Source organism: Leuciscus leuciscus (genome assembly GCF_965113295.1).
Source record: "Leuciscus leuciscus genome assembly, chromosome: 11".
Lineage (NCBI taxonomy): Eukaryota > Metazoa > Chordata > Actinopteri > Cypriniformes > Leuciscidae > Leuciscus > Leuciscus leuciscus.
Genome location: NC_138735.1, coordinates 20,625,984 through 20,638,883, shown reverse-complemented (window position 1 = coordinate 20,638,883; position 12,900 = coordinate 20,625,984). Strand labels below are relative to the sequence as shown.

General features: G+C 37.0%; 1 protein-coding gene across 1 annotated transcript; it reads right to left on the bottom strand.

The window, feature by feature from the left end:
- Positions 1-659: 659 nt before the first annotated feature.
- ankrd33ba (ankyrin repeat domain 33ba) lies at positions 660-12,642 on the bottom strand. The gene is made up of 4 exons (XM_082184583.1): positions 11,660-12,642; positions 4,856-4,985; positions 4,505-4,645; positions 660-3,253 (listed from the first exon to the last, which is right to left on the bottom strand). Exons 1-4 carry the CDS (start codon positions 12,077-12,079, stop codon positions 2,415-2,417), a joined length of 1,530 nt encoding a protein of 509 aa, XP_082040709.1. The 5' UTR covers positions 12,080-12,642; the 3' UTR covers positions 660-2,414.
- Between the last annotated feature and the right edge of the window lie 258 nt (positions 12,643-12,900).

The window sequence follows — 12,900 nt, the reverse complement described above, 5'->3', positions numbered from 1 at the left end:
GCTTCCTCCTCTTCCTCGCTTTCATTATCTCGTCTTCTCAAGCTCTCTTGCTATCACTATCCGTTGACTTTGTGTTCCGCTCAGGTGTCGATAAGAGCCAGCAGCTGCCGCAGGCTACGGGTTGATCCCACGGTGTGTTCTGGGCCCGAAACAGCAAGACTTCTGCGGTACATGCCATTAGCACACCAGCTGGCCAAACCTCAAGGTGAAACTCGAAAGCTTGAGTGGCAGCTGAACCCTTATGAAATGTCACGTTTCAGGTCAAGGTTGTACTTTTCCATAGCGTGCTATCTGAAAATTGAGCTGTGGCTTTGAAGCCAGTTCAGAGTGACCCAAACCCTGGGGTCTATCTGACATTCAGGTCCTCTCAGGGTATTTGTCTTTGATAGGCTATCAGTCCCGCTGCAGATCACACGTCAGTGCTTCGGTTCTCCAGCAGAGGGTGCTTCATTGTTCTTCATGTTGTCCTGGGCAAGTGCTGACCTTGCAGATAGATAAGTACCTCAGCGTCTATCAGCTCATACCGGTGACCTCAATAGCTTAATAAGGTCTGTGCTTCACCTTCACACATGCTCAAAGTTCAACAAAATGATGGCACACTTTAGTATTACAAAGCAGTGTTTTATTCCAAAGTTACAATGACACTCTTATTCCAAGTATTGCTGGTCATCACTTTTGGTTTATTTAGTACAACCTAAAATATTGTAAACGGCACTGTGACATAATGTCGGCTCTGGTTTTGACTTCCATATAAAATGTGAGGAGTGTGACTGTGTATTTTGTGTAGTCCGAGGCACAGCGGTGCTGTAGAGATGACGTGACGGCCAGTGAGAAGACGTTTCAAACAGATTTCACTCCATATACTTTCATTTAAAAAAAAGTTATTCTGCATACAGAACCGTTCATACCTGAGATTTGTTGTAATATGTTTGAATTTGGTTTTACTGTTCCTAGCTCTGAACAAGAGCGGGGTAAGCTGTGCCACTTTTTACTTAAGATATATTTCAGGATGGATCCTATAAACCGAAATAGTTTGAAAGTGTTTATTATAAAGCCTTTTAAAAAATCCCCTCCCAAAAACATTGCCCATGTTAGGGGTAAGGTGTGTCATGTCAAGGTCAAATTGGGGAATCATTTGCTTTTTTAATTAAATAACACAAATAAGGGGGAAATATCTGCTAATGTACAATCGATCCCTTTGCATTTTGCTGCACATTATTTGCATTTTGATAATAGCTGGGATAATATTCTGAATATTTTCTGCATTTGAGGGTAAATTTTAGCATCACTATTAGTTGAAACTCTGGCACAACTTACCCCAAAGCTATCTTTTTAGGAAAAAAATCTTTCAATTTAATAATTCATAGCTAATCTTTAGCTAAATAATTTACTTGATTTTTTAAACTACTAGTTTGCCAAGATACACTACTGTTAAAAAAGTTTAGTCAAATAAAGAAAAAAGTCTAATGCTCACCTATGCTGCATTTATTTGATCAAAGATACAGTAAAAACAGTAATATAGTGAAAATTAAAATAACTTTTCTAAAATATTTAAAAATGTAATTTATTATTGTGAATAAAGCCATTATTCCATTCTTCATTGTCACATTTCCTATTATTATCAATGTTGAAAAAGTAGAACTGTTTAGCCTTTTTTTAAGTGCATCTCTTCATCACAGGCCAGTTGTGTAAGTTTGGTCCTTGCTAAATACGCAAAGGCCAGTCATTTAGTGTGCGAATTTATGGGGCCGACATCTTACCTTACTCTCCCCCATTTAGTAGCAAATACCATTTTGTAAAAGCTATTACATGCTTTTTGTTGAACAATTATAGTTTCAGAAAATAGTAATTAAAGTAATGAACTTAGAGTGCTTTAGTAGTATAAATAGTTAGTAGTAAAATACATGTATAGAAAATATCAAACAAGATGCTGATCCATGATACTACACTCCGTCTTTCATTACTGGCGATTGTCTGTAGAGCATTTGTCTCTGAAATGTGTGCAAATACAGGTATGGCTACTGCCAAAATACCTACAATGTTTAGAAAAATACTTTCAAAATGAGGTATTAAAATGTATGTTTGTTAAATACATTCATGATGATTAAATAATGTTAAATCTGAGCCAATGCTAGCATTTGGACAACTCTAAAAGTCAAACAGTCCTATTTTAAGGATGTAAACATACAGTAGCATCTTGTTTTAGTATTGTACCCATATTAGCTGATCTGGTTTGGCTAGCTTCCTGTTGCTCACAATTCTGCAAAAATATTAAAGGAGCTGATCACTTTACCCCCATTTTGAAGAGGGTAAAAATAGTTTAGAAGCATTTACCATGACAATAAATAGTAAAATACATTTCAATCCAATATCAGGACTGAATTTCAAGTATCAAATGTTGAGTTTGCAAACACTTATTTCCTTTTGCCAGTAGAGAGCTGTCTTTTCGTTATGGCCTCCAGTCTTTTCCTTTCCGCCTCCTCTGCTTTCTTTCTCTCCTCTTTAAGTTCTTTATATCTCCACTTGGGGATCTGAAGGAACTGGTCGTCTATAAAGCTGCTTTTCCGCCGCACTTTCTCCGGCACGTAGGTTGGCGTAGGAGCCTTGCTAATCCTCAGCTTGGGCACCACCATACCTGGTCTGACGCTGCTCCTCCTCAGCATGTGTAAGGGGAGCAGACTTGTCCTGCGGATGACCAGAGAGGACGAAGAGATGTCTGATTGGGCCTGCAGACTCGCGCGGCGATCTTTGGGTTTGGGCACCAGCAGGACGCGGGAGTTCTGGAAAAGACGTTTGTAGTTCTCGACGCGCTCGGGTCCCAGACCTTTCAGCTGTGCGATGCGTCGTTTCTTCAGGATCTCCTGAACGGAGTAACGTCGTTTTCCCACGCAGGGCGGGCTGTCTGGACACACCGTTCGACACGCCGTTGCGATGAATGGACTCCCCAGTGCTGTTGTCATGCGCACCATGTGATCCAGAACCCCGTCCTCTGAAGCCTCTGTGACGTTACTGATGTCAAAGAAGTCACGTAGTGTGTCTGAAATTCTCCGAATACATCCTTTGGATGTCTGTGCTTTGGCCACCAGTGCGGGCAGAAGGGGCCACTCTGGCCGATAGGCGTCACAAAACTGGTCCGCACACGGCTGACGCATCAGCCGCATCATGGCAAAGAGAGTCTCGTAGCGGCTTGTGAAGATGGCCCACTCTCGCGCAGTGAACTTCCTCCCGTTGTCCCTGGCATCCAGATCAGCCCCTGATGAAAAAAGTAAATGTGCTAATGTTATATGAGTAAAGGCACATTTACAATATTCTACAAAATAACATTTCGTTTTTAGCCTCTCATGTTGCTGTAAACTTATGTGGTAATTTTTTTCCATGAATAAAAGTATACATTTTTTAAGAAAAAATTGCCATGTAACGAGAGTTTATAAAAAATAAAATCCACCAAAAAAGTGGTGCATATGGCTTGTGCACTACATCAATGCACACTGTAAAAAAGTTGCTGCCTTAAATAAGTACCTTAAACTTGGATGTTTAAGTCATTTCAACTTAAAAAATGAGCTGAATCTTGTATAACTTATGTAAAAAAAAAAAAAAAAAATTTAATTGCTTAACTTATTTTGATGCGTTAAAAGCAATGTAAAAACATATGTATATCAATATATATTATTGATTATATAGATATATTTTTTTACAGTGTTTTTAAGCCATTTGTCATTATTGATGATCTTCAGAAAGGGCACAATTTTCAGGGAACTAAAAATTAATAATAATAATAATTTTTTGTAATAAATATTATTTGTAGATGGCTAATTTTATACATAAAATGTAGCTTCACAGGTAAAAAAAAAAATTAAGGTAACACTATAATAAGGTTTCATTAGTTAACATGAACTAAGAATGAACTGCACTTCAACTTATGTTAATTTCAACATTTTAATTATTAAAATCAAATGTTGTATCTGTTAATATTTGTTAATGCACTGTGAACAAATGAACAGCTGGATTTTTTTAACCAATTTTAACAAAGATAAATACTGTAACAAATGTATTGCTAATTGTTAGTTCATGTTAGTTAATGCATTAACAAATGAGACCTTATTGTAAGTATTACCAAACTCTTTTTTCTTTAAATAAAAATGCAGTATATAAAATCATTTTAGAAAAAAGAAAGTATAGCAAAAGTAAGAAAGCGTAACAAGCAACAATAGCCAAAATTAAAGCATATGTATACACAGTATTAAGTCGTATTGTAATACAGTCGTATTGTGATTTTAGTTTGCGAGTTGCAAGAGCTGCATAACAATATGGGTTTTTTTTCACACAAAAAATAGCAGTATATTGATTCAGAATGGCAAAAGATTGAGTAAATGACAAAATATTAAATCTGTGGTATGATTATGGCTGTATTGTATCCTTGTCTTGTAGCTAATCATGTAACAGCTGCTTTATATTGCAGTGTTTCCTGGCAGATCTTTTGCACAGTGATCTGAGGCTCGAGTACCTGCCAGCATCAGGGCTTTGACACATTCCACTCGACCCTGGATAGCAGCTTTCATCAGAGCGGTGAAACCGTGGCAGTTCCTCTTCTCGATGTCAAGCCCGGGAAAGTAGTTGAGAAGGTAGTTCGAGATTGTGATGTGACCTGCAATTGTTCAGGTGAATTATGTAAATGCAGTCAACTGTTGAATACATAATCTTCCTAGGGCACTCAACAGTTCAGTTATAGTAGTGTTTTAAAGTTTTCACACTCCATTTACTTTGAATGTTGAGAAACTAGTTGCTTAAACTTTATGATGGCAATATAAATGTAAATATGTCAGGATTGGATTGAAGGCTGTCGGATGGTTCTTACCTGCCTGGGCAGCTGTGATGAGGGCTGTATTTCCCTCATTGTCCTGCCAGTTCACATCCAGGTGAGGACACTGGGCAAGAGCAATCACAACATCCACGTACCCTTGGTAGCACGCCACTATTAGTCCAGTCTGTAGATTCAACACACACATGAGACAATACTGTGAAGAAGTTTCCACCCTGGCCGGGAAACTTTTACTAGTAGTTGATACATTTTAGGAAAACAGTCTCAATAAAAGGGCTGGGTATTGACACAGATTTCACGATTCAATTAGAATCCAATTCAAAAGCTTTTAATTTGATTTGATTCCAATTTTGATTTGGATATATATCAGGCACAGTGACAGTGCGTACACATTTTTTTTTTTTACTTTTTCACCTTTAGTTAGTGCGTAATGTTGCAGATTGAGCATAAAAAAGATCTGAAAGGTTACAAAGCTCACTTTTAATTTAGTTGTTATATTTTTTGAAATGTTAAAAAATTGATAGCTTTCAATTACACTGTAATGTTGATTGGCTATAAATTAATGTTTAAAATGGGATGGGGGGGGGGGGGGGGTCATTTTCATCGAGACATCAGTAGCTGTATTAGTATCAGTGATACTGGCCTTCATTCATAAAAAGATGCCATTAAACAAGTATTTAAAATGTACTGTCTTCATGTTGTCTCTACATTAATTTGGAGATTAACTGTGAAATGATTACATTATAAAATATATTTGAAAAAAATGTGTGATTAATCTAGTTACATTTTTAATCGATTGACAGCACTAGTTTTTACATTGCTTTTTTAAGCTATACAAGATTCAACTCAATTTTTTTAAGTCAGTTAAATGCAATTTAAGTTGAAATTACTTAAACATCCAAGTTGATGAACTAAAATATAGATTTTGAGATTTAAGGATTGATGTTGGTTCATCAAAGAAGATTGACTAAAATCGATTAATTGATATTGTCGACCCAGCCTTATCAGTTATAACTGAAAATAATAATAATAATAATACAGGATAACCACTGTTTACCAAGATTTTGGTTTGCACATCAATGAAAAAAGCTAATGGTGGTCACGGCTTTATTGCAGAGTTGGCCGTGTGAATTTTGAATTCTAATCTGGCCTAAAGTCGCAGCTTCAAACCTGAAAATGTGATTTCACAGTGTAAAGCAGATGTTTGGGTTTTTTACTGAAGACCTTTAGCATGTCTGTTTCACTCTTCACAGTCAGTCTGTCCTATTTAAGTGTGAACAGTAGCAGTGTGGAGGGAAGTGTCAGCAGCCTCTCATCACACTGAAACACAGCTGGAGGCTGCTGACTAAAAATAAACCCTGGACAAGCTCATTTTACAAGGCTAGGACAATAAGGCCGAAATGCTTCCAGTTGCTGCACGTCAGATGCTGATGAAAGTGTGTTTAAGTGTTTACAGTGATTTATCTTGATGTTTCCAGTTTAATAAACAGATACAACTGTGAGTGAGCCATCAGTGGGTTAATTCCCTTGAAAAGTGCAAATGCTGTGGCTCTGTGCCACTTATCAAAACATTGCTCTGTTTGAGAATCCCAACTAGTTACACTGACACAACCAATGATGTGAATTTGGGGCAGGACCGTTCAGGAAAAAACCTGTTTAGAAATAGTCATTGGGTCTCATTTACTAATAATTGCATGGATTGTTTATATTTATATGCACATGAAAACTTCTCACTAAATATTGCCACCTAATTCACAACACAATTTGTTCTCAACCTCGTTCTAATGTTAATGAATTTGGAGTATTCTACAGGCAACCTACATGAAGATGGTTTGGACATGTTTTATGCAAATTATTAACACTGGGCATCAGTGTTAATAATTTGCATAAAACATGTCCAAACCATCTTCAAGTAAGGGCTTTCCTTTATAGCCTTTTGCCACTCTCAACAAACATACTGTATTGTGCTCTCTAAAAGAACCTTAAAACTAGTTCAAACAATAAACACCTTTGATATCAACAGGACACCCAGAATAAGTTTTTTTTTGCATGTGGTTGCAGTTGATCATAAATTTAGAATACTTTTTGTGTGAAAGTTACAAATTTGTGCGTATGCAGAGTTAGTGAATGAGACCCAAGCTGCATCCGAAATCGCATACTTTCATACTATATACTAGTATAGGCAAAAAACAGTATGTGATGAAAGAAGTATGTCCGAATTCACAGTACTCATAAAATAGTCAACAAGTACCCGGATTACCTTTTTCAGTTCCATTTGGTGCCACTAGAGCCATGGAAACAACATGCTTCTCCTTTAAAGCAGAGAGCAGAACTTCTTTTGGGTCCACAGACTTTTTTGTAATAATAATATAAATCTTGCTAATGTTTGAATAACTGTGCCTATTGTATAAAAATAGTGCGATGATAGCTCATTTCGACTATGTCTGAGAAATACTTGTTAATTTGTGAACAAATCTTTCTTTTGAGATTCTTGAGTTCAACTCACTGTCTCCATGATCCAGTCACAACATGTCGTTTCAAACCTGTGTGACTTACTTTCTTCTGTGGAACTCAGAATTAGATATTTTGAAGAATGTTGACTTCCACTGTACGGACAAAAAAACAAAAAACATGGGCGTTTCTCAAAATATCTTCTTTTGTGTAACACAGAAGAAAGAAAGTCATACATATTTGGATCAACATGAGGGTCACAAAGGGTGAGTAAATGATACATAATTTTCATGTCTGGGTGAACTTTCCCTTTAACAGCTCACAGAAATGAATGAATTTCAGAGAATAACGACTTAAATTTCAGTCCAATCATTAAACAAAAGCAACCGTGGCTCGTCTGTAAGTGAATCACCACCAAAATATTAATTCAAAACAGACCTCTATATAAACTAAATCAATAATAAATTGTTAAAGTGTTTAGAATTCTGCAACAAATATTTTTCGGATTTTTTTAGAATGTTTTTCTTATTTTGGGAACATCACACTATATCTTCATATGTGTTACGAAGATGAACGAAGGTCTTACGGATTTGGAACGACATGAGGGTGAGTGATTAATAACAGAATTGTCATTTTTGGGTGAACTATCCCTTTAAAGCCTGGCAATCAACATTAGAGCGACTCTCTCAGGTTGAATAGTGCAAGGATGTTACACCTCTGCCAAAAGTGTGTCAGCGATTAGACAAATGTTTATCGTAAATCAGGTAATAATTGCATTTTCACTTTTTATATGTTTTGTATCACTGTCACCAAGCAATACAGAAAATTCATAGGCAGATTTATTAAAACGTTAAAATTTAATTCAGGACACAACCCATTTCTCTTAGTCTGCAACTTTATATCAAATACTCAGCTTGGTATTAATACAAATGTAGACATGTGTTGGGGGTAATCTGTGGCCTGGTTGAATCTTAAAATAGAAAGGATTAGCCTTGTGAGCCTTTGAATGAAAGAGGAGTTACAGGATTTGTCCTCCAGTTCAGTTTTGACAGAGAAGACAAAATACGGCGTCTATGATACTTCTAATAAAAGAATTGTAGATGTATTTGTGTGTATCATAATTGTGGGTGTGAATTGCTGTATAATCTCAATACTGTACTGTACTATGCACTTTACTAAGTATTAAAGTGTTTTGTTATGAACATTAGATTACTTATTCACTTGAAGTTGCATTAAGAAGGACAATGTTTTTAGGATGAACAGTAGTATATAACAGGACAAACCACATTGAAACAGAAGCTGTCCTAAAAAAGTGTGAGCATGCTGGCCTGGATTTGATAATATCATGTCAGTCTGGCTGTGAATCATTGCAGTCCCAGAAAACAGGTCAGTGGGTAACATCTATCCACAGATGTTCCATCAATGACTTGATATTACATCAGTGCTGAGCTCAAAGGGATTCTGATGTATTCCTCAACTGGAAAGCACTACCTGCACAGCAGTGTGTGAATGAAATGCCTTGAATCTGCCAGAGAGTTGTCAGTTCAGCTGACTAAATTTACTTCCCCGCCAGGCCTGTTATATTTGGTGATGTAGTTTAAGAGTGTTATACTTTTTTTTTTTTCAACAAATGCAATCCAGCCCAGCCACAGATTTGCAAGAACAAGTTCACTGAACTCCTAGCAATATTAGTTGTATGGTAAACAGGATGTTAGGGGTCATGTGTATATAATGGAAAATACAGATGTTATGCATCCTGTACTGATATTAACAGTTCACTCAAAAGGGTAAGGTGCTTCGTAATGTAAGCTTAGCGATATAATGACATTAAAAGACATAGCATGTTATACTGTGGTACCTCTGGTCTGCAAATAATGTCCATTGTAGGAAAATTGACATCTTGACCCTTTATTAAAATATTATAAAAAAATATATATATAAAAAAAAATGTGTAAGCATATTGCATAGTTGTGCTTGGAGTCAATTGTTTTATTTGTGATAACGCAATGAAACATGCCAAATTGTGCAGACATAAGTTTTGTCCAGGCTGTCATACAAAGAAATGATCAACACATGCAATAACCAAATATTAATAACTGATTAAGTTGTAGTCACTGTATGATTTTTCCTGTGAGATTTTATGTATGCTTTTCTTTTTTCATAGAAATAAAACCTGTAGCAATTTGCCATTTTTGCTAAGTTTATATATACAGTATCTCACGAAAGTGAGACCCTCACATTTCAGCAAATATTTTAGTATATCTTCTCAAGGGACAATACCATAGAAATGAAACTTGGATATATTTTAGAGTAGTCAATGTTCTGCTGCTTGTATAGCAGTATATATTTACTGTCCTCTGAAAATAATTCAACATACAGCCATTATTGTCAAAATAGCTGGCAACAAAAGTGAGTGTACTCATTTTTGTGAGATACTCTCTATATTCCACTCATATTTTTATGGTTTAATGGAACTTGTGGGGTCATTCAAAACAAATGTTCCCCCTCTAAACATCACTTTTGGCCACTACTGTGTCAACATGTTTTGTGTGTTGTTGTTTTTTTGCCATGTCATTCGGCCTATGAAGGGACACTGACTAATAACCTCATTTACAGCATTACACCATGCAGAGATGTCTCAGATGAACAGAGCACATGCTGGAACTATTAGTGGGGAAATCCTGTGCCTGTTTCTCTGAACTGTCCTGTTTGAGTGATGAGAGACGAGATAAGAGAAGCGCCTGTGTTAAGTGGAGCTCTTGAGGTTCCTCAAAAGCATTCTACAGTGATTCTCCTATAGAGCTCTGTGTGTTAGGCTATCAGGACTGCATTAGCCATGACATCATATCAGCTTCTCTTTATGGAGTGTATTGATTTCACATTTTTTAGACACATTCCCTAAAATCCAAGCTTTTAAGTTGTAACGTGATACATTCTGAACTGTCGAGGCCTCAAGCTCTGGGAGGTTGATGTCACTCAGGGACTCATTTTTGCGAGGAATGACCAGGATTATGCTAGGCTTGTTCTTGGGACAGTGCTACTTAAACCCTCAAGCCTGCAAATTATTTGTGCATTACTCTTAAACACTTTGCACTCATACAACTGTTTCATGTTTAGCTTTTATACAATGTAACTATCCCAAAAGACATGTCTCAGAGGGCCCAGCAGTCTGCCAGAATCAAACTTAAACTTTGTGTTTGATGTTCGTGTAGAATTTATTGTCTAACTGACTTTCTGACATTTGAAGACATATTTTTAGAGAAACATTATAAAACTACCACATTCACCAACATATCACACTGCCCCAACAAGAAGTGTTGGGTTTTGTTGGATCAGTGTGTCAATGTCAGGCAGTTGTTAGAGCAGTGCGAAGTAGCCTTAATATAAGTTATTGTGACAATCACAATTAAACAGGTAAGAATTAAGTAGCTAGGCTGTTTGTTTGCCACTGAATGTTATAAAAATGCTAGTTCGAGTTTTGGGAGAAGATAGAGCCCCGAGACTGCAAATAAACAATGTGGTCTGCCTTTGCATTAATTGCTCAATTTTTACAACAAACTTATACATAATTAATTAAGCTCCCATTTCAACTAAGAAACAACATCTTGTTCTTTAAAATGGTCTATTTAAAAAGGTATTTGACCATTCGTAAAAAAATTAATATTTGTAACATTTCTGATTAAAGTAATTTACTTTTCTTCATATCAGTCAAATCTTCGTTTGACTCCATACGAGTCAATGATCGGTTCTCGGCTCATTAGGAATCGATTCGAACCCTATGGTTCGAACGAGACAGCATCAACCCGGTGACCAGTGAGTTGTTAAAGGGATAGTTCACCCATAAAATGAAAGTTCTGTCATCATCATTCACTCACCCTCAAGTTCCAAACCTGTATGAATTTCTTTCTTCTGTGGAACACAAAAGAAGCTATTTTAAAGAATGTTGGTAATCAATCAGTTCACGACGTTACGTTAGCCATTGACTTCCATAGTAGGAAAAGAAAATACTATGAAAGTTAATGGATACCGACTGTCAACTGTCTGGCTACATCCTTCAAAATATCTTATGTTGTGTTCAGCAGAAAACAACAACTTGAGGCTGACTAAATGATGACCTAAATCAATTTAACCCGGAATATAGACCTAGAAGGACCGATTCGAAAATATCTACTTTCTCTGACCGATTCGCACACCCCTGATTCAGTCCAATTTTCAAACGAATCGTTCAGACTAACTTTATGAACGGTTCAGTTCATTGAAAACTCCGACTCAATATAACGATTCGTTCACGACCCTTATCGTTGTTAAACGATTCACATTTAACTGTAGCATGTGATATGTAGCTTATAATAAGTGTACTGTAAAGTGTGATGTTCATAAACTACTTACTCTTTTGTTTTTGTCCGTCTCCCGAACGTCCTCCTCCGTAACACCTTGTCTAACCATGAGTTTCACTATGAGCGCGTTGTTTTTGCAACACGCTTGAAAAAAGGACAGCGGTGCTGGGCTCTCCGGGGAAGGGGTTCTCTCGGAGTCGGCAAAGTCATCGTCCGGTGGATAAAAGGAGTCATCTGAGACGATACTCCTGTCATCCGGCAGTTGTGAGAAATCCCCCAATTCCTCGAAGTCCTCATCGGTCCCATCCAACTCGCACGAGCCGAGATATTCATCATAATCGTCATCACCCGCGCGATCAGGTGATTCCTCCACTATAGTGGGACAGTTCTGGGCGCTTTTAGCATGTTTAAGTGGTTTAACTTTTCTTGGAGATGATCCTCCGCCATCCCTGCTGTCCGTTATCAGAACCATTTAACCCCTATATGATAAAATCCTCAAGTCATGCGGATCAAACTCCTGGTCTCCTTCGTCTGCATTTAGGTACGTTAAAGTCATAGATACCGAATGAGCAAAAATGCTATTAAAAAAAAAACGTTTAATCTCCAAACTGAGGTTCGAATCTTCTTTTAAGTATCTGCGACGTCATTTTGCCCCACTCATATAGATTATAAATGCAATTAGTGTCCATATAAAAATAACTTAACGTAGTTTTATCAGCTCATTTTAATAACTTGATGTCTCTATAACGCGAAATGTCAATGTAGTGTTCCTCAATAACGAGCATTAGCTCGTGTGGAAACCGAAAAGTCCCAATAATAAATGTTTGCAGTTCCATGTAAAGTGAAACAATCTTCAGAATGTCGTAATTTCTTCCCAGGAGAAACTTTTCAGGTAGTGTGATGTTCCCAAAAAACAGCATTGAGAGTGGAAACGCCGGACATTCCCGCTGAAGATAAGAGGAGGAATAGACGCGTGCGCTACAAAACTCTGCCTCCATAATCCGATTAGATGCCCTCCTCCCTCTCTCTCTCTCTCTCTCTCTCTCTCTCTCTCTCTCTCGCTCTCTCTCTCCCTCCCTCTCTAGTTTTGCATATGGGTCAATGACAATTCCCCCCACCCAGATTAAATTCAGTTAATACTAACATAAATGACACAAAACATATTCATGAAAGAAAATATGTTTGAATTAAAATAAGTTTTGTTTGAATTAAAATAAGTTCTATATAAAATGTAAAATATATACGTTAACCGTTTTCACTAAACACAAAGCTGCTGAAACTAGTCATTTCAGG

Bases quoted from the DNA above. Each gene is read 5' to 3' on its own strand.
- ankrd33ba (XM_082184583.1), bottom strand. From the start codon at position 12,079: ATGGTTCTGATAACGGACAGCAGGGATGGCGGAGGATCATCTCCAAGA. The intron at 4,986-11,659 runs GTAAGTAGTTTA...TTGAATCTACAG, and splicing joins AGACGGACAAAAACAAAAGA to ACTGGACTAATAGTGGCGTG. The intron at 3,254-4,504 runs GTACTCGAGCCT...TTTTTTCATCAG, and splicing joins CAAAGCCCTGATGCTGGCAG to GGGCTGATCTGGATGCCAGG.